The following is a 20,435-nucleotide window of genomic DNA, read 5'->3' as shown; positions in this document are numbered from 1 at the left end:
TTTCAAACTACTTTTTTTTAGTAATCTTTTCATTTCATTTAAGGCACAAGCCTTTTCTAATTTATTCCAAATCTGTTGATTTATGTTTAGTTTGTGTTTCACTGTTATAGACAGATTCCTTTCCTCAGACTTGTTGCCTGGCCAGTTCCCATTTTGAAATTGTGCCCAAGTATATTGCACATCTTAAGACCATTATTCCAGTTTGTCAGGTTCCTTGAAATTACAATCCTTGTCTCTGGAATGGTCCCAGAGATGCTCCCTGCTTGATACAATTTACAAGTATTTTATGTGTATGCTGACTTTCACCTCAAATGGCAAAGGCTGTCAGTAAAGGTAGTACCGAGTCCAGTGCAAGTCTTCACAATTCACTTGACATTCACATGACTCTTTCCAGTCTAATAGTACCAAGTGATGATCTTTGACTTTTCACTGAAACCTGTTGGCTGTATTTATATTTTCTTTGTTACACAAGCCATATGATGTGGACTAGCTTCTTACCGTCTGTCATGCAAGGACCTGGATATGCACCACCATCTTTTCTGTGCCTAGGTTTTGTGCCAACTACTTAGTTTGCTCTTGATTGGAACCTTAGTACAAATAGGTTGGTTTGCAGAGGAAAGAGTCTCAGATGAAGTGGGGAATTAACCAAGCTGACAATACAGATGCAGCCAAAATGGTTCTGTTCTATTACTAATGTTTTTTTCTTTTTTTTTCCTCCAACAACTGACTCTGAGAATTCACTCCTGCGGTATCTGAGTGATGACAAGATACTGGTTATCCAAGAAGAGCCTTTGACACAAAAAGACAACAAAAGGGACACAGGTCATAGGTCAAGAAAAAAGGGCAAAACCACAAGCAGTCCAAACTACCCTATTAGTCCATCCGTATTAACATCTACTATTAATGTTAGGCTTGAACCTGGACAGCAAGATGTCTTGAATTTCTCGCTAGCAGAAAACAATACAGTTCCACTTTATCACGTAAGTACAGAACAAAAAACCTTACTACATAAAGTACATGGAAAACACTAAAATGTTTTCCTTTTAGGATTGATACAGGTATAAAAGCATATTCTTCTACTTTACATTTTAATGTTGTATTTTATAGTCCAAGAAAGTTGCTTAATGTCAGTATCACGATAACTTTCACATAAGAACAGTCTAGACAGAATGGAAAAATGCAAGGTGAGGATCATTTTATATCAGATGCTTTAAGTAAAAGAGTGCTCCTAATTACTCAGTCTCACTGAGTTTAGTTTAATTTGACCATATTATTTTTTCAAAGGTTCATGAGGATCCTATACTCAGCCTCTGATAAGAATTAGTTATACATTAGTTTACATGCTTTTATATTTCCACTCCAATTGTTATGTCTTGTAAAAATAGACAAGCCTAATGGAGTTACTGTTTATTTAAATTGCAGTATCATGGCCACAGTCTAGTAATGTGAATTTTTGGTACTGATAATAGAGGAAATATTTTTTACTAAAAACTATGGAGATGATATAATTCATTGGATGAATGACCAGCCAGTTCTTATAGCCACCACAAAAAAGCACTAGGTTCTTATGACTGTCGGCTTGTGCAGAATTTCACTGTACTGATTCAGATGTCCTGAAATAATCAACACCCTTTTAGAGATCAGTCCTCACTGTTCATGCTTTGCATGTGTAATATTGCCTTTTATAGAGGCATTCTTAGATTTTACTCATGGTCCTACCATTTGGGAGCGGACTGTTCCATTCTCATGACATAATAGTAGCTTCAGAGTATTTTGTGCTCAAACCTCAGTATCTTCAAGGCAGTTTTTTACTGAAGAAAAAGCCTATTTCCTCCCCACATTTGGTATGGAAGCTTTCAAAGGTGTATTTATTTTCTAATCATGTTGAATTTCCTCTTAGAAAGACCTAAGTGAAAAAGCAGGACTTGTAGCAAGTTTCTTTGGACTTTTTTTGCATTTGAGGCTTCTACCTGGTGTTTCTTTCTCTGAGCAAAATCTTGGGAGATGACTGTATTTGCATCAAGTCTGAGAAGGTTCACCTCCGGGGTGAAATATAGCCATTGATTCATCTCTGTTGCCGCAAGCTGTCAGCATTTGATAGTCAGAAGATCAGATACTTTTCTTCTGTCTTCAGAAAATTTAAGTTTCCCTTTCCTATGCCACTTGAAGTTAGTATTTTTGGAAAAAGTGGAAGGCCTTTTTCCCCAACTTCAGAGAAAGTCAAGTAGATTATAAATCAAGTCATGTGATTGTCTATCAGGATATGTTTATTCTGTCCATAAAGTCTTAGAGAGATCATCAGGATCACAAAGTCAAAGAAAAAGATTTCAAATCCAGAGCAAAAAGCAGTAGCTAGTTTACTAGGAAGAATGAGGAAATTATTATGCAAGTCTGAAAAAAACTGAACAATATTTCATAACTTGGTAGATGAATCAACTGGGTTTAGTAAATTTTTTTTGGAAGAGTGATTATTGTCTGTTGACTCACCTGACTTTTGAAGAAAGGGAAATGGGTCATATGGGGTAAGATGCTAGTTGCACCCTTTAAATAATGGTAGTCATTTGTTAAATTCCCAGAGTCAGGCCTGTTGTCACATGATTTATTTTTGATCATCAAGGCAACTTCTGTTTAAAGTTCCAAGGCAAAATAAATTTCCTGGCAAAGTCGAGATAAAAGTTGCTGTTTATTTCAGTTAAACCAGAATTTAATGCTTGGAGTTTGTTAAGAAATCACCAGATTGAATCAGATCTATTGCCCTTCTACCCTAGCAAAAGGTATGACAAAAGTCATACCCTTCAGGGGAAAGTATAAGGAGGCAGATGTTGGGCAACGTACAGCTCTCACCAAAGTAGTCAGAACTCGGTAGTCCTGAAGTGGATACTTTTTCAAAAATAAAAGTGGCATTTCTCTTGAAGAGTAATGTGCCACATATTCACTGTGATTTCAGAACTGAAGACGTATTATTGTGCATGATTTCCATACAGTCGTATGAGCTTTGTGTTCTGTATAGCAGTTTGCAAATCACTCTATACAGAAAAACAACCAGTTAACAACCAGTTACACATTATAGAAGTATTATTTTATCTTAAATGTCTGCAATATTATAATACACAGTTTTAAATTATTTTTGTCAGCTGCTTTCTGTTTGTAAGTCACAGTGACTAGGAGCAGTTCTTCATTCTGTGGCTTTCATTGTGTATTAGAAGAAATGCAGCTATTTGAAACAGACATGATAAATTAGTAATATGATATTGTATGATAACACAATAAATATGAAAAAAGAACCTAATGACATAATATGTCAACTGTAAAGGCTCTGAAGGAAATGCAGGAAACTGGAAAAAGGGTGATATCATGGGAGGAGATAACATTACATGTAGTGGTTGGTTTACCCAAAAAGTCAGTGCAGTACCTGTTTCATAAACTCTATTATAATGTGCAGTAATTACAGAGGAGCACACATGTAAAATGATTATTCATGGACTGACAGAGTGGTATAAATTCTTTTATCACCATAAATTTTCTGACCAACATTGGAGACAGACCTTTGCAGTCCTTCAGGAGATAGTCATAGGAGTCGGAATATCTTGGGCATTTAGTCAACTGCCTTATAAATATACAAGAGAAACTGAGTCGACAAATATACAAGAGTTGCTTACACAGGTTTTGTGGGTTCTTGCCAGTACAGAATCATTCGTATTAACGTCTTTCCACTTTGAATACTGAAAGAATTCTGAAAAGCGAAGCAAAAAATTGTTTGGCATATCTACCCTGAAAGATAGCTACCCAGAATGAAAATGTTAAATATCAAAGAACATTTAATGGCTTTTAGATATCAAAAAGGAAAAGAAAAATAACAGATAGTTGTGTTCCTAAATAGAAATTTAGGTTTCAAGTAGATCATCTCATTTCCTTAATATCTAAAGGTGTTACCAGGATTTTCATAAGCATTTTAATATATTTATTTATTTGGATAATGAGATTTTATTATTTTGAGAATTCATTCTACAACAAGACTAAGGTTAATCAAAAGAAGATAATTCTGAACTTTACCTAACCAAATCGCCATAAAACAGCTTTTGCTACTTTTGTATTAAAAAAAAAAAAAAGTGTGATGTCTGCTTCCCTCCTCCTTGCTCTTCTAGTCTGTGTTTTGTTTTTTCTCAGCTGTCTGGAGGCAGTACTTTCAGATGACAAAACTGCTTTAGTTTGGGGGGGGGGTTGGGGGGGGTGTGTTTTTTTTATGGAAGTCAATACTGCAGAACTGCTATAATCAGATTTCCATTAATTCCTCTACACTTAACACATGACCAGAGCAACTTTTGGATATAGATCAAAATTTCAACCCAGATAAATGCTTTGGAAAATGGAGATGATAATGTTAAATAGGATCTTAATCGTCTTCGGTAAAGTGAAGGTGATAGTGTCTTGTAAGCAAACAAGTATGGCATGATGGAAGGAGAAATTGAGATACACAGTGTCAGTTAGCTATTGCTTTATTTTCTAAGCGCTTGCATAAATACATACCAAAAAAAAAAAAAAGGCACTTATTTAACAGTAGTTTAAATTACCAGACACAGACGTAAGAAGTTTTACAAAATTGGTAATTGCATGGATTCACCACTAGATTAATGCTTTGGAAGGAATGTTGATTTGGAACCTAAAATTAAACAATTAGACTGATTTCATAAGTTGCTGTGAGGATGCAGAGTTACTATATAAAATGGATATTTAGGTAATGCAATATTGGCAGTATGCCGAGGGTATAAAGTGATACATAAAGCTATGTTGCAGTAAAATATTACTGTCAAGAAACACTACCCCTTTCAGGATATATTTGTAACCCTAATTTAATTGATATGCAATTCTGTGATGCATGTCACAGAATCTGAGGAAGAGTCAATTACAATTAACAAGGCTGTTATTGTTAATCAATAGAGTATTTCTTAGAACATTACTTCCTATGTTTACTAATGCTTTGCTTCTGAAGTGACACTGTTTACCAGATTCAGCCTAAATAGTGAGGCATATGTAAATATCACAAAAGTATATCCATTATAGAACTGCTGAAATACACTGTTGGAATAGACTCTGGGTTTACTAGAATAAAGTCTGAATATGTTTTTATTTTGTATTACCAGAGCTCATTCTGAAGAAAATTAACTTAAGTAGGACTCCTGCACAGTAGTCCAGATGTACATGAGAAATTTTTCATTTTGCATTTGTCCCCATAAAACAAAACACAAAAAGTCTTGAATAGAGAACACTTTCCATCTTTAAACTGATGTTCAGGATTTTAAAAAACTCTAGTGAACTGTACATTTTTTGCTGCTCAGTTATGTTTTGCACTATGGGAACCAGCATCTGCCTAAAAGGAATATCGGAGTTCTTATTCCAGACCTAGTCTGAAAATCCACATGGTGTTCAACTTCGTGGTTTTACTGCCTCAGATTTGCACTAGTTTCTGAAGCTCAGAAATTTAATTTGCTGGTTACTACATTAAATTCTCAAGTAAGATAATGATCTCTCATCTGGTTTTACTTGGCGATAAATGTTCTGGGCCTATTATCTACAAAGTAATTGGATATTTTATTCTGTAATATCATATCTTAAGAAATTAGATTATAAACTATTGAATCTTCTAAATTTTTTGTGAATTAGAATTCAGTGTGTAGAAGAGACTTAGTTTTTAATGAATTTTAAGATGGATTCTTTCATTTCAATATTCCCCACATAGTAAAACAGAAATAATGGCTGCTTTAGGGTAGTCATTGGGAATGTTACAGCAGTAGTCACTTTTTACTTTAAAGATAATTTGAAGCATTGTAGTAGTTTAGGGTTAGTCATTGTTTCACATAACTTGCTTAACTTGTTTTTTATTTTCTTCCTGCTGATCACAGGAAGTTGGTAATGCATGTCTTTTAGCACAGAATGATGTAAATGCTATTTAACTGTTCTTGGAGCTGCAGAAGGCAGCTTGACAAATGACATAAAGTTTAATGGTACATGCTGAGAACTAAAATCTATGCAAACACAATGCAGATCTGGTTTTTCTGTAAAGCATGCATGCTGGGATGTGCCAGATGTTCCAGACACTTTTTTTGCATGATAGGCAGTCTGAGTGCTACTATGATAAGTATAATAATTAAGACAGACTGGGAGAATCATATGTATTCAGCTCCATATGAGTGAAGGAGGAGTCTTTTATTGCCAATTTTGTAGGAAAAGTGCTCCTATTTTATTTCTTCCTTCCTGGTTTTGCAGGAAGAAACAAAACTGTCTTAACTGTCAAGGATGAGAATTACTTTCTTCAGAGTTTTATTTCATTTCTGAACTGCTGAATAAATTCTACCTTTGCTTTTTATTTAAGTATCTGTAATATGGAAAACCTTCTTTCCCTACCTTGCTGGTATGTTGGAAAATCACTAAGAGGATGACTATGTGGAATCTAGCTGCTCAGAGAAGCTAATATAAACCTTTCTAGCTTCTGTAGCTTCAAACTGATTCTGTCCAGTTGTATTGATTGTAAGATAAGATTATTTTGCATTTGTACTGTATCATAACAGTGCATGCACATGAAGGTTTGAGCTGACAAGTATCTAGCTAGTACTGTAAGATGGATCCTTCAGCAGCAATGTCCAGTAATATATTTCTTCACAGTCTGTTCAGACTTGAACGGTAGACTCTTCATTAATCTATAAACAGTTCAAAAGGAAAAAGGCATTTTACAGTACAAGGGAAAATAAAGGGAAGTAAAATGTTAAGAAATATTCCTTTTTACTAATATTGTCACCAGTCTTTAGATTTCCACATTCATTCAGTAATCAAGAACTTCATAATCAACGTGAATCCAGGAAAAAAGGCCTCAAACAGTCTTAGTCTAGAACTATGGTTGTTCTTGATGTCTATAAAAACCACCTATTTGCAGTAAGGAAAAGCAAGAAGGCAGTTGGATTTCTGTTGGGTTTTAGTGCTGAGCGACTTTATGGAATAAGTAAGGTCTGTCATATGCTGAAAAGTTTTGCCTCTGAGTTCCACTGCACTAAGGAAGTGAAATTACCATTGAATCTGAACTTTTGGTACCCTTTATACTCTGTGTATAATGCAAAGTGAAAACTGTGTATAGATTCTCTAAGTTAGACCAAATTTAGCTCATGTATCTGCACAGCACAAACCAATGTTTGTTTCAGATATACCTTTTCACATCCGGAAGCAACTTAGAAAAATGGTTGCGCTTACTCCTGAAATAATATACTACATCTCGATCCAAGCATAATATGTCCATCCGTCTCTATAGAGCAATTGTGAAGCTCAGCTGAGGTATGAGCTTCTCCATTATTTGTTGTAGACCTGTCCTGGGCTCCAGTCACACAGTATTTCAGGAGAGGACCTGGAATTTTGCGTTGAACATGCTGCAGTGGTTAGGACTGATGTATTTGTACTGGCCTGTGATACCTGCTTCAGCAATTCAGCCATGAGACAGGCTATGTGTTATTGCTTGGTTCCAAATGTTTAGGCTACCTTGTTTGTTTTGAACTCTTTAAATTGATAGTTATATTAGGAAGCTGTACAGCAAAGCAAATATGAGGCTGTTTTTATTCAAACATACACAATGTTTTCATAAGTAATTTTGCTGTATTAGAACATATTTTAATTATGTCATTCTGCAGTCTTCAAACGAACCACTAGAAACTACCAATGAAAGTTAGCAAATGAAGCATTCATTAACCTACTGTATCTTCATGTGTAAATTGCAATTTGTAAAGCATTCTGGAGTCCGCTGACTCCAGAAAGTCACAATAGAGCTAAGATTTACTGCATTGTATTATTCTAGCAAATGAATTTATGGCTTGTTTTTATTATTTCTCCAGGCTATCAAAGTATTTTATTTCTGATTTTGTACATGCAGTCTAAAGATAAATTTAACAGCCATTTGGATTGATATGATTCAGCATTTGTTAATAAATATTAGCTACAACTGATATTATTGCTACCATAATTGCAATATTTCTCATCCAGAAGAATGCACCAAATGCAAATATGCAAACTCATCTTCCTTATAATACAAATATTATCTCCTACTGTTGCTGACAAAAGAATCAGTATGCAGGAAGCCAGCTGTAGTACTCTGAAGACCCTCCTCTGAGTCTTTCTCTCTACTCACTGGCTCAGGCCTTGGTCCTGTCCTTTCCCTCTTCACCTTCTCAGCAAGCTTCCTCCCTTCCCCAGTAAGAGAATGAGGCCGGGGTTTTGGAGGACAGAAAAGTTCAGTCCTGTATAGGGCAGGGTCACGGGTAGCCTGTACCTAGGGGAATGGGGAAAGTGAGAAAAAGGGAGGGGAAGGAATTGACTGTCTTTTTCCCTGACCTGTGTAACTTCTTGAGCTACACTACATCCTTTCAACTTCAGCGACTCCCCTTCTTCCACTTGCCTTACCTTTCCCATGGAATCCTGTGCAGCAAAATCACTGCTGAATATTGGGCTGCATGTCGGCTGTTCTTAACTTCTCGGCAAGAAATGTTCGTGCTTTGTGACAGTGGAAAGTTGCACTTAGAAATACATTCCATCTCTAACAGCTTAATTTCATGTGATTGGATTTCCAACTGTATTAGGGCTCTGAACGCTTTTTTCCTCCGGAAAGAACTGCATTATGTTTTTCATGTGAAATCCGTAAAACTTCAGGGTTTTATTAAATGGCATTAAATTCTACCTTGTAATTTTTCTGTGATGAAATAAAATTCTGTTCTCTAAATTTGGTGGATGCTTCAAGTGAGTGTCCACTTTAGTTGCTATACATCTTGTATAAAATTAAGATTGTTGGTGTACAATATGGAATGATTGCTCATTCCAGAAAGCTCAGTAGTTCTAGTTAGTTTATTGTGCCAAAATCATATCTGGTGTCTGTTCCAGAAAAGCATAAGAGTTTCAGAGAACATAAATATAGCTAAAAGTTAATATGCTGGTTTTCTTTGACCAAAAACCACACCACCCATTCCTTTGGAATGCAGTATTTATTCTTAGTTTTTGAAGAAAATAACTTTTTTTGTTGAGTTTTTTGGGGGTCTGTGGATATTTTTGTCTGTTTATTTTTTACACCTTTGATGTTCAGATTAAACCCCCCTTAAATTTCTTTAATTTCCCTTAAATTAAACGAGTGGATTGATGAGGACAAAGGTAAGCTTTGGTCAACATAAAATACAGTTTATCCACTGTTGTGATTTGTCCTTTTGGACTATTTTTTGCTTTACTACATAAGATAAATTTTGTTAGCCACAGGGCAGTCTTCCTTTAGATATTCTTTTAGAATACTTTTTTTAACTTCATGTATAATCTGGGGTAGTTTCTCTTTTGGATGTAGCATTTTTCAAAAAACGGAACTTCCATTCTGTTAAAATTTTGCTGCTTTCTCTGTTGCCCGCTATATGCTGACATAATGTTCATAATGTACCACATAATTTAAAATTCTGAGTGGATATTTTTCTTCTGTCTTTAGTTAATTTTCTCACCTGTTATCTTGAGTTTTTTCACCGCAAAAATTGAGTACCTCTGAACTGTACATGGGTGTAGATTGCCTGAGATTATTTCCTGTCTCTATTATCTCTCCCCTCAACAAGAGTGAGTGAAAGAAAAACCTCAAAGGCTACTTTCATTTTTAGCTGAGCATAATAACTTTGCAAGTGTATTCAATGGGTTAAGCATCAGCTCACTGAGCTAGAGAGATAAGTAAAGTCCCTGGCAACAAGGCTACTGGTTCACTTTTGAACAAACATAATGTAAATAAATGCTTAGGATAATGAATATGTGAGTTAAGGAAGCAGAAGAAGAAATCATTTTTGTAGGGAATTAAATATCTGAGTATAGAAGAACAGTATTTATGATAAAGATAAAAGAATCTTTTTTGCATCTGAATAAATGACATATCTAGGTGGAATGAATATATTGCATTTGACCATTGGGATCAGTAACACTCATTATCAAACTATTCTAATCTCATTACCATCTATTCTAGTCTCTTCCACTAGTAAACAGGTAAACAATGACTTCTGAATGTTTTCACACTATCTCTGCAGTTCAGGTTTCTTTTGTTTTCTGGGATTTATGTGATTTCTTTACTTCTTAGGAGAAAATATTTCTTTTCATGATGAAATCCTGGTTCAAGGAAACAATTTTTTTTTAATCAGTTATTTATAGAAATCTCAGGTAAATAGAAGTTTCTACAGGATTTGCTTTGGGAGAGGATCAACAGATGTGCTTGTTAGACCGTATGGGCCTTATAGTCCTTTCATTTCTACTTGTGCAAGTCAGAGGTAGATCCACTGAAATCCCTAGAGCTACATAAATGTGAAGCTGACTAAAGAAGGCTGATAGGTGCCAGTGACCTGAATTTCACAGAATTTGTGCTTTATAGTCTGTGACAGCATGACAAGACTTGTGCCTCCTGAGCCTCCCACACGTCTACTAGTTATGAAAGTGGCCTTTTACTAAGATGAAGTAAAGTTTTAGTTTGAGAACTAGGATAAGGCAATTTGTTTTCCAAATATCAGGAACTGTTAAGAAGCAACTGCTCAGAAAAATTATATGTAAGGTTGCTGAAATTGCAGATAGGAGTCTACCACCTATAAATCATTGTCAGTATTGTATTTGTGCATGTAATTACAATTACACAAGGAAATTAATTATAGCTATACATACACATTTATAGAAATGCCAGTGTATGGTTTTTTCCATACATGCTATCAGAAATCCTTCTATAAGTTTGGCATTTCAAGCTAGCAACCAGATTGAACTCCAATGATATCTTCTTTGAGGATAAAAATTCAGTCAAATAGAAGGTCATGCATATGTGTATGTTTATAGTAATTCCTAGTGTCCATACTTAAATATTGGTAATAATATGCGTGTTATTAATGAGTTGGTCGGGAACAGAGATTTTTTTCTAATAAATTAAGTATTGATTAAAAGGTCTTAAATATGTTTTCTACCTTTCAAGTACTCATATCAACTCTTGCCTCCCTCTCTGTATTTATACAGATATTCTTCTTTGCTCTTTTCTAAATTGCAGTGAACTAATAATCAGTTACAATTTACATAATCTGTGAGTAGTTAAAAGGTTAACTCGTATTTTTTCTTTTTCCCACTATTACAGAACCATTGTAAAATTTCCCTACTACAGACCATGTTTCAGTTAATTAGATTATATTATTAAATATCTGAAAATTGGTGCTCGTTAATGCAAAAAATTAGTGGTGTTCAAAGACCTCTGGAAAAACATGGTTTATTAACAGAAGCACATTTCACTCTAGTGTGTCTTTTTCAGTCTAATATATGCAAGTTCACAACATCCTAGCAATTATTTACAGCTGTACTAATGGAATATATCTGATCAAAAGGAATCTTGGAACCATGATCCAGGGTGATCACCCATGATATAGGGGTTCTTTGTGCGGTTTTTTGGAAGGAAATAAGTAACTGGGCTAGTTGTGTAGTGGTAGTGAAAATCTGTAATACAGGTGATGAAAAGAAGATGGCTGGCACAGTGTGAACAAGGAGGATTATTGTAGCTTTGTCAGGGAAGGGAGTGTGGGATGAGTCCCATTTTGGAGAAAAAGTGAATAAACCCTGATTTGGAAATCCTTTGCTTTTACTTTGGGAGCAGTTTTGGAAAAGAAAGGCCTCTACTAATTAAGAAATAGAATGGGAAATACTTAAACTGACTAAAGTATTATTCCCACTTTTAGTTTCTAAAATTAGTAACACTAGAAGGCAGAGGGATATGAGAATAAATTCTTTGAGCCTTCTAGTATGAATAAATTCTATTTTTATAACAGTAGCATGGGTAGTGCTGCTGTCAAAGTTCTTTTGCTCGGTTGGCTACGCAATATTTTACTAGGCTGTCCACAGTATTTTCAGGAATGATCAGATTGGTTCATTTGTATTTAATAGTGCATTAGCAGTAGCAGAAATCTGACATTTCTTATGCAGCATTTTACTGAAGCTCTTCAAACAGATATTTTGCTTTAGATGTATGCTGTTATCTCTTACAGTCAGCTTCAAGAAAATATTAATATTTCTAGATGGTATATTTTCATTTTTGTGGGTTTTTTAAGCTAGATTGCAGTGTACTCTAAGGAGAATTAAGTTGTTTATAGCACTCAAGAAAGCCTGTTATAGTTTTGTGTACTCAATTACTCGATAGGGAGCTCCTACCTTGTGCCTGGTTTCAACAAGGTATGTAGGAGAACTCCCTGCTTTTAAGTGTAAGGGCACCATTTCATTACTTTTCATCGGGTAAGTTCTCTTATTTGAATGGTAACCATCTCTGATGCTCACATTTGCTGGAATATTTTAGCTGAATCAATTACCAGAACAAGTAAAAGGTTAGCATTTAATGTAGCAACAAGAGAAAATGGAGTTACTCTTAAAATTTCTAGCATCCTATTTATTGTGGAAGCTAAGAGACAGTAAAGCCTATTTAAGTGAAAACTTTTAAATGTGTGTCATTTATGTTGTATTGTAGACAGTTTTGCCGTGACATAGTCTCTGGCTTGACTGTGGGTTAACTGTGGCAATGTTTTATTCAAAACACTAACACATCGTAGAATGTACCAGCTGCAAAATCAGGAATAGTGCTTACCATCCTTTAATTTTCAGCCCTATGATCATTACAGTGACCATTATGAAAATTCATGTACTGATGTAGTGATCCACTTTTGACTTTATATAGGCTGTCAGTACCTTCATATGCTTGATAGTTTGGAAATAAGTCTTTGCCATTAATAATCTTACTGTATGTTCACCATGTTCCTGCGGCAGGCTGATTCTCCTTTGGATACAAGGAATGCTTTGGATAGCGGGAATGCTTAAGAGAAAAGAAGAAAAAGTAGTTGTGTAGATCTTCATGGTCCCGCTGCAGGGAAAATGTCTTCCCGATCTTAGGTTAGGTAACTAGTCTTATTACATGCAAGCAGGTGACAAACAAGACTCCTGAGATATTTTAACATTACTCTGGTATCATCAATCCCCTCCAAACTTATTAGTTATTACCAGGGTAACTTGGTCACTTAAGGGTTTTTTGCCTGCTTCAAGTGGCAAATCATCTATTACCTGTAGTAGAAATAGCATGGTGAAAGATGATAAATGATCCTGTATATGGATACACCGGGGGATACGTGAAGGAAGGAGGTGGCAAAATGCGTGCCTGTCCCCTGAACATTTTAAAGTTTTCTTAGAAATGCATGCTGTTAGAATATACCTATGATATAGCCCATGTGGTTAAACAGACCCAGCAGACTTCCTGTCTTACGTGCGCAACAGGCATTTCAGTTTTGTAGCTGTTCTCTGAAGTCACGTGCGATTAAATATCTTACTGTGTGCCTAAAGTAGTGATATTAAAACACAAACATTATACTTACAAAAAATAATCTGTTTCCTATTTGGTTATTCAGAAAACATATACTCAAAGATTTTTCAAGTGCAGATTTCTGCATTTATAGACAAATACACATTAATTTTAAAACATATGCTTTTGTAACTTTGAGAAACTGTTTAACTGTGGGAAAACTTCTCCATCATAAAGCTTGGTTTAAAGTAAAAAAAAAAACAGTCTGAAGATTTTATTTTTAATCCTGAATCACTTGCTACTAAAAGACATATTCATTTCCAAACCTCAGAGGAATAACCAGTGTTGTAAATCAAGTTAGGTAAAGCTGTGTAAGAATGGTATTAAAGAAAGTTTTGGTGACAGTTCATTCTTCTGAAATTCTGTATTCTATATTGTAATATTTGTCCTTTACGCTTAAACTCCCTTTCAAATACTAACATTTTTGTAAACATTGACATTCTAACAAATTTTTAGCTCCCTTCTTGTTTTAAAGAGCTTTGATCACAATTATACAGCAGCTGAAACTATTTTATAAGTGCAGATGCAAGTTGCTTTAAACATGATCTTTGTTGCGAAATAACATTTAGTTAGAAACTGAAATAAATTTTCCATTTCCTTTTCCTTAGTTACAGAATGACTACTGTGGTTTACTTCTGTGACTTCTTTTGCTGCAGATACCACTATGTTGAGTGCACCAAGGAAGTATAGTCTTTAGTTGTGCTTAATACTATTTGTTTTTCTTCTACAGAGAGCAGGGGACACAGTCAGTGGAGATACTGAAAGGTAATTACTTCTGTTATACTGTATTTAAATATATACATAATCTATCTATGGATTATATTCACTTTTTACTTTTAGAAATTTAGTTGCAATATTTGAGGAATAAATTTTCAGGGTTTAGTGATATTAGCATTAATATAATTTAGTAAATGTCCTAACTTTCATTTGGTAACATCTAATATAAATATAGATTGCAAAGGTTGAAAAAATACTTCAGATGTATGTTTATTAAAGATTACTGGAGGGGCGGGGAATTATACTACTACAAAGTGGTAGATGTTTTCCCCCATCCTTTTTTTTCCTTTCTTTTTTCTTTTTTTTTCCTTTCTTTTTTCTTTTTTTTTCCTTTCTTTTTTCTTTTTTTCCTTTTTTTTTTTCTTTCTTTTTTTTACTTTTGAAATTTAGTATTTCAGAATCACTCTGAGGATGAAAAGCATAATGCATGTCTAGCATGATTTTTTGAAGTAACGGGCAGAATTTTTCAATGAACATCTACATGATAATTCAGTCTGTACAAAAAATTACTGTTTATATTTGTGGCTTGTATTTGATAAATACTAAGAATGGGGACTTCAGTTTGTCCCTTACATTTGAATGTAATCAACTAATTCTAATGAATAAAATAGTGATTTTGTCTTTCTTTCCTTTGCAGTTTATCTGATGAAGTATGTTCATATTCTAGTTGCATCCAATAAGTCATATTAAAAGAATAAGTTTGAAATAACAGATGCTCGGGTATCATAGTACATCATAATTAAACTTAACTGGTATCTGTTCATACAGATAATTATTATTTTGTACATTTTTTTCATCCTGTATATGGCCTAGACCTATTTAAGAAGCTAAACCATGCACTGAATATAAAATAATTAATTATATTTAGAGTGCTTTCACCAATCTAAAGGATTTACAATTGATGATTTTCTTCAATGGTATAAATACCACTACATTACAGCTAGAAGTCTGAGGTACAACCTATTAGTTGTTGATCACCAAACACAAGTCACCTCGTGCCTGATTTCTCAGGATTGTCAGCATTTTTACCTTTTTATAGGTGTATTAAATGTTGTAGTTCATTTCAAAGGCAGTTGTAATGGTAAGAATTTACTGATGTTTCCTCAGCTGTAGGGTGCTGTGCATGTTTAAAATGGCATTCAACTAAATTGAGTAGCACTGTTATCACCGATGAAAGTGAGGTAAAGATGGAGTTCAAAAGACTTTTTCTAGGGTAAATTTCTACTTCACCTTATAAAAGACAGTCTTGTTTCTCCATTGCCACCATTGTAGTAGTCTGTTACCTCATTATCCATTACCTCAGCTAAATGTAGATTCTTATTTTTACAATAAATTAAGTATAGTCCTGCTTAGTATTTCCTTCCCATTCAGAGTCAAAGCAGTATCCATCTTGTATAAGGCAGGGGTTACACAGGGGGAAAAAGTGTGTCATTCTCAGTCTCATTTTAAGTAACAATTGGATTTCACCTTTTGCCCTTACCACTTGTACTGAAGTTTTAAGAACTTACTGTTTTCTGTAAATCTTACGTCTTTACTGCTTTCACATAGTGTCCCAACTCTTTCATGCCAGGTGCTATTGTCCTGTTTTTCCCTCACGCTTCTTTCACCTTACTTTTTGTCACTCCCTTTTCTCACCCTTCTTCATTCCAGTATGGTTGCTCCCTCCCTCAGGTCCTTCCTACCTGACTTTCTGCAGCAGAAAGAAATCGCACGCCCCTGCCAAAAAAAAGTTGTACTTCTCACCCCTTTTTTGTCTTCCTTCTCCGCGCTCACGGTTTCTTGCAGCCACAAGGAAGAGTTGCAAAGGAATTTTGTTCTTCATAGAGCAAAGCATGCCTAATTATTCTGAGTGGATTGCACATGCTCAGTTTGGCAGGGACATTACAATCCAGATGGAACATCCTTGGTGGACAGGACACAAGTCTCTACTGGACATCTGCCAAGAGATATTTTCCAGGGACATATGACTTGATGAAATTTTGGCAAACTTTCATAGCAAAAGGCTATTCTTTTATATTCTATTAAAGGCAGTTCTTTTATATTCTAGCAAAAGGCTATTTTATATTCTTTTATAGAATGACTCTCCCTTTCCTAATTCTTCTCCTGCACATTTTAAATTTCAGGTCTAAAACATGACCATATTATATCTTTTCAATATGTTGAAAAATATTTTAAAAGAGTCAGAGTTATAACTTCTTGCTCCTAATAACCTTCTTTTAAGTGGTTTAAACAGCTTAAACCAAAATAAAAATATTTCAGATATTTAACCCAGTTGCCTATCGAGTTTCTGTGGTATGATTGCATCCTTTGTTTAAAAAAATTAAAAAAGCCCCAAACCAGAAGAAGGATGTTTCTTGCCTGTAGTAGAATGTACTGCAGGGAATATATACCGAAAACACTAGCAGCTATGTGAGAAATACAAGACTACAGAATGTTACTATGAATATCTAGCTTTTTAAACTCATCAAATGAGTAGAATGTAAAGCAAGTCTAGCAGGTTTTTTTTAGCCTTGAGCAGAATAAAAGCTAGGTATGTCTGCATTACAACTCTGGTTTCTTCCAAACTCTTTTGGCACATCTACATCACATATTTGGCCCAGCACGATGCACAGGGCTGGACTTTTCACCATCCATGCAGAGCACCCATACCCCTCATTATAAGATACTGTCCATACACACATTAAACTCTGCCCCTATCTGACAGATAATACAGAAAAACCTGAGCTCTACTTTTAAAGCAGTCTTGTGGCTAGAAAAGTAGGGCAGCTACAGGCAAGTTGTGACTCCATGTCTGAGCAGGTGTCATGATTTAGAAAATTACACTCTGCAATTGGAGGTGGAATCACTGAATGTGTGAGTGGTCTGAGGTTTTGGGAAGGCAAGCTAAATTAAATGCTTGCTGAAGAAGCAGCCAATTTGTCTTCCTTTTTACCGGAAGCACTTTACCCTGTTTGTTGTTGTTTCAGAGATGAAAAAGGGGTAATGAGTATCTAACATAGTCGCTGCTGCAGCTTTTTTGCAAACAAACATCTGACTATATGTTAGCAGGATTCACTGTGTTCTTTGATCTTCATTTTACCTTAGGATAATTTTTTTTCTAGTAATAGGAAACCTTGACATCTGTGGATTCTAGACATGCGTGCATAATGTAACCATGACATTATTACAGAGACTGTGGGTTTGAAGATCTTACTCTGCTTAGCTGACCACACAGGTCTGCAAGGGAAAGAGAAGGCAGAAAAGAATTGTATCATCCATGCATTGCACAACTGCTAGCTGAATAAACAGGTTTTATGAGTATTTGCACTTAGTTACCATGTGAAAATGCTGCTCAGGTTCTTTTTCATGACATGTTTTGTCTTTGTAAATATTAATGCTTAAGAATTGTTTTAATCATGTCCACAGTGGCATGCTTTGGAAATTATTTTTTTTAGTTGTGGTTAATGCTGGAGAGGTAAGAAGAGATACATATTTTGAAAATAACTTTTAGTCTTGACATTGCTTTGTCAACCTTGCATGTACAGATACACCTGTATTACAGTGACTGCAGAACAGTACAGATGCATCTGAGCTAGCTGGCTGTTACTTGAAGTATCAAGTAATAGCCTGTAGCATAGTTCTGAGCCAGTAGCTGAACCAGCATGGAACTGAGAAGGGATTTCAAATCTCACTACAAAATACTCAATAATTAATTTGCAGTGAGAATTTACTAGTTGTGACAGGAATACGTTATATAAGCTATGGAGGTTCTAATAACCTAAATATAAATCATGAATCCAGGCAAGGTGGTTAAAAATGCGTTCCTGTGACCATATAGATAAATCCAAATTGCTACATATGTTTTCATTATGTTCCAGCCATAAGGAAATTTCCCATTGTACCTACAATGCTTTCCTGCACCAATGTATTTTCTAATATGCTGATTTTTTTTTTTCTCAAGTTAATTATGGTGGCCTTGACCCTGAGCTGCAACCAGAGTGCACTTGAAGTAATTCAGATTGTGAGACATGAAGGTTGAAGAGAGCTTTGAATGCCCGTTGCATCTAGAAAGTTACATCTTCCAAGTATTTGCTAAGTAAAAAAGAGCAGGATGATAGGTGCCATTTTCTAGTTGTTCGTAGCTGCTGTGGATCAGTAGAGTTGTTACTCATGCTCTCTGTGTTTGGAATCGCCATATGCTTCTAAGTATCCAGGCGGCAGCAGGGACTAAGTATATTTTCAAATGCAGGCTTCACTGTTGTCCATAATGTTTAACCAACAGCTTTGAAATTCTCTCTTGATCATCTGTGCTGTGTACTTGAGCTCCTACATTTATGTAACCTTATGAAATGGGCCATCCTGCAAAGGACTAGGAAGAAAAGCTCTCAAAATAGCCTGTTTATGGACTGTGCATCAACTTAGTCATTCCACATAGGTCCCCAATCAGAATGCTCAGAGCATTTTGTACCATGACAGAACATGAAATACACTACCCAGTAATTTATACCCAGTTATCTCTGTTCCAGGAGTAAATTCTGGCAAATAGTCTTCTTTTTTTACCTACTGGAAACTCTCATAGATTAAAAAATTATTGCAAATTTGAATAGTCAGATGATAAGCTTGGATTGCTCTGGTCAAATAAAAAAATACAAAGCAAAGAAATGATTAGTGTCTAAAATTGTTTAATCAATGGTAAATATATATTAGCAGTTTGTTGTAACTAGAATCATTTTATATTACTTCTAGTTTTTAATCCTATCCATTACTGCCAGAGTAGGAGCTTAAAAAAAGTCAACGATATAGGTTATAACTATTACAGGTACCAAAGATGAGGTGAAAGGTAAGTAACACACAAAGTAGTTATTCTTGTTTCTAGACTTGATTCATTCATTGGGATTTACTGTTTGTATCCTGTCACCTGTGGAGAAGCCAAAATGATAGCAATCTAATAAGATACATCAGTTTGTTCTGATACAGTTATAACTTTCATTTAGTGACGGATTTAATGACCCTGAAGGTAATAGAGAATTGGAATGTTATAATTAAGAGCACTGATAATGTGTAAGAGCTCTTTTATTTTGCCTTCTTTCTGAGCATTGCTTGTGTGATCAAAGGACGCTTAATTTGTATGCAGCTGCTTCAAATCAGTCCTCATTTTCAGTAGATATTCTATAAATTTTACAAGCTAAAACGCCATTCCTTACTAGAGTTTATGGGACAATTAAAGATGTGTTGTTATCTTTCTATGGCAGAAAATGAAAACATGTACCACAAAAGGAAAAAAGGAATAAGTATCAGCATGGGGGTGGTACTCACAGTTGCACTTGCTTAGTGATATTTGCTTTGTGAGGAAATAGCAAGTCACTTCTGTTCACTATAAAAGGAATTTTTGTATGAACAGAAAGTGCAGGATACTCAGAGTTCTGGTGATGCTCTTAAATGGAAATAACCGCTCTGATAGCAAAACTGCAGAGATGCGTGCAGCTACGTTGTTGATTTCACATATTCAGTATTTGGTAGGTGACAATTCTCAGCATTCGTTAGAAATCTTTTAGCAGGTATATCTTTACATTCTGATTCTTACAGCTTTTATCAAATACATTAAACTGGAATATAGTACTTCTGCTGCCCTCCATAATTCTAGGTTTTTCCATTCTAATTTGTTTTCTAGAGCTTCTTTATTGCTATTTTCTAATCATACAACACTGTTCCTCATTTTAAATCCTGATTACAAATCTTATCACTAGACTTGCACTTCATTTGCATGTCCTTTAAGATGTGAGTTGGAAGTTACCACACTTACTCGAGTCCTTTAAAATCTCATTGTTCTGCTTCCACCTAGGTCAAAGTCATTTCCATCTTTTTTTAGCTCATTCTTGTTAACCTTTCTACTTTAGCTCTATGTTCAGCATCATCATTCTGACTGAATACTGAGTCAATATGCATCTAGTACTGAGACTAGAGTTACATTGTATTTAACCTTGATCTGTGCTTGCTTCTTAGTACCTGTATTTCTCTAATTCTTCTTCTCTTTTTATATTTGCCTCCGTTTGCTTACAACATATAATTTAGTCAAAGTTCTGAAGAATGGATAAGGAGGGAGGCAACCTTTTTATCCATAGAAATTCCAATATATGATGTACATAGCTAAGCAGAGCATATCAGAACTCACAATAGACATTGCTAAAGTCCTTTACATTTCTGTCAAATAGGAATAACTAAAAAATCCATTTGAGTAAAATTGTATGATAGAATAAGTATTTTAGAATGAGCTTTATTA

The 20,435-nt window shown here is 35.0% G+C and overlaps 1 protein-coding gene across 1 annotated transcript in view; it reads left to right on the top strand.

The window, feature by feature from the left end:
- The window catches only part of LOC128153769 (connector enhancer of kinase suppressor of ras 2-like), a 212,080-nt gene that overhangs the window by 157,523 nt on the left and 34,122 nt on the right, over positions 1 to 20,435 (top strand). Inside the window, exons 13-14 of the mRNA XM_052813495.1 lie at positions 726 to 980; positions 14,130 to 14,164. Of these exons, the coding sequence (XP_052669455.1) occupies positions 726 to 980; positions 14,130 to 14,164 (290 nt within the window). The remainder of the gene's footprint in view (positions 1 to 725; positions 981 to 14,129; positions 14,165 to 20,435) is intronic.

The sequence above is a fragment of the Harpia harpyja genome, chromosome 18 (assembly GCF_026419915.1).
Source record: "Harpia harpyja isolate bHarHar1 chromosome 18, bHarHar1 primary haplotype, whole genome shotgun sequence".
Taxonomy (NCBI): domain Eukaryota; kingdom Metazoa; phylum Chordata; class Aves; order Accipitriformes; family Accipitridae; genus Harpia; species Harpia harpyja.
This window is presented reverse-complemented; position numbering and strand designations above follow the sequence as displayed.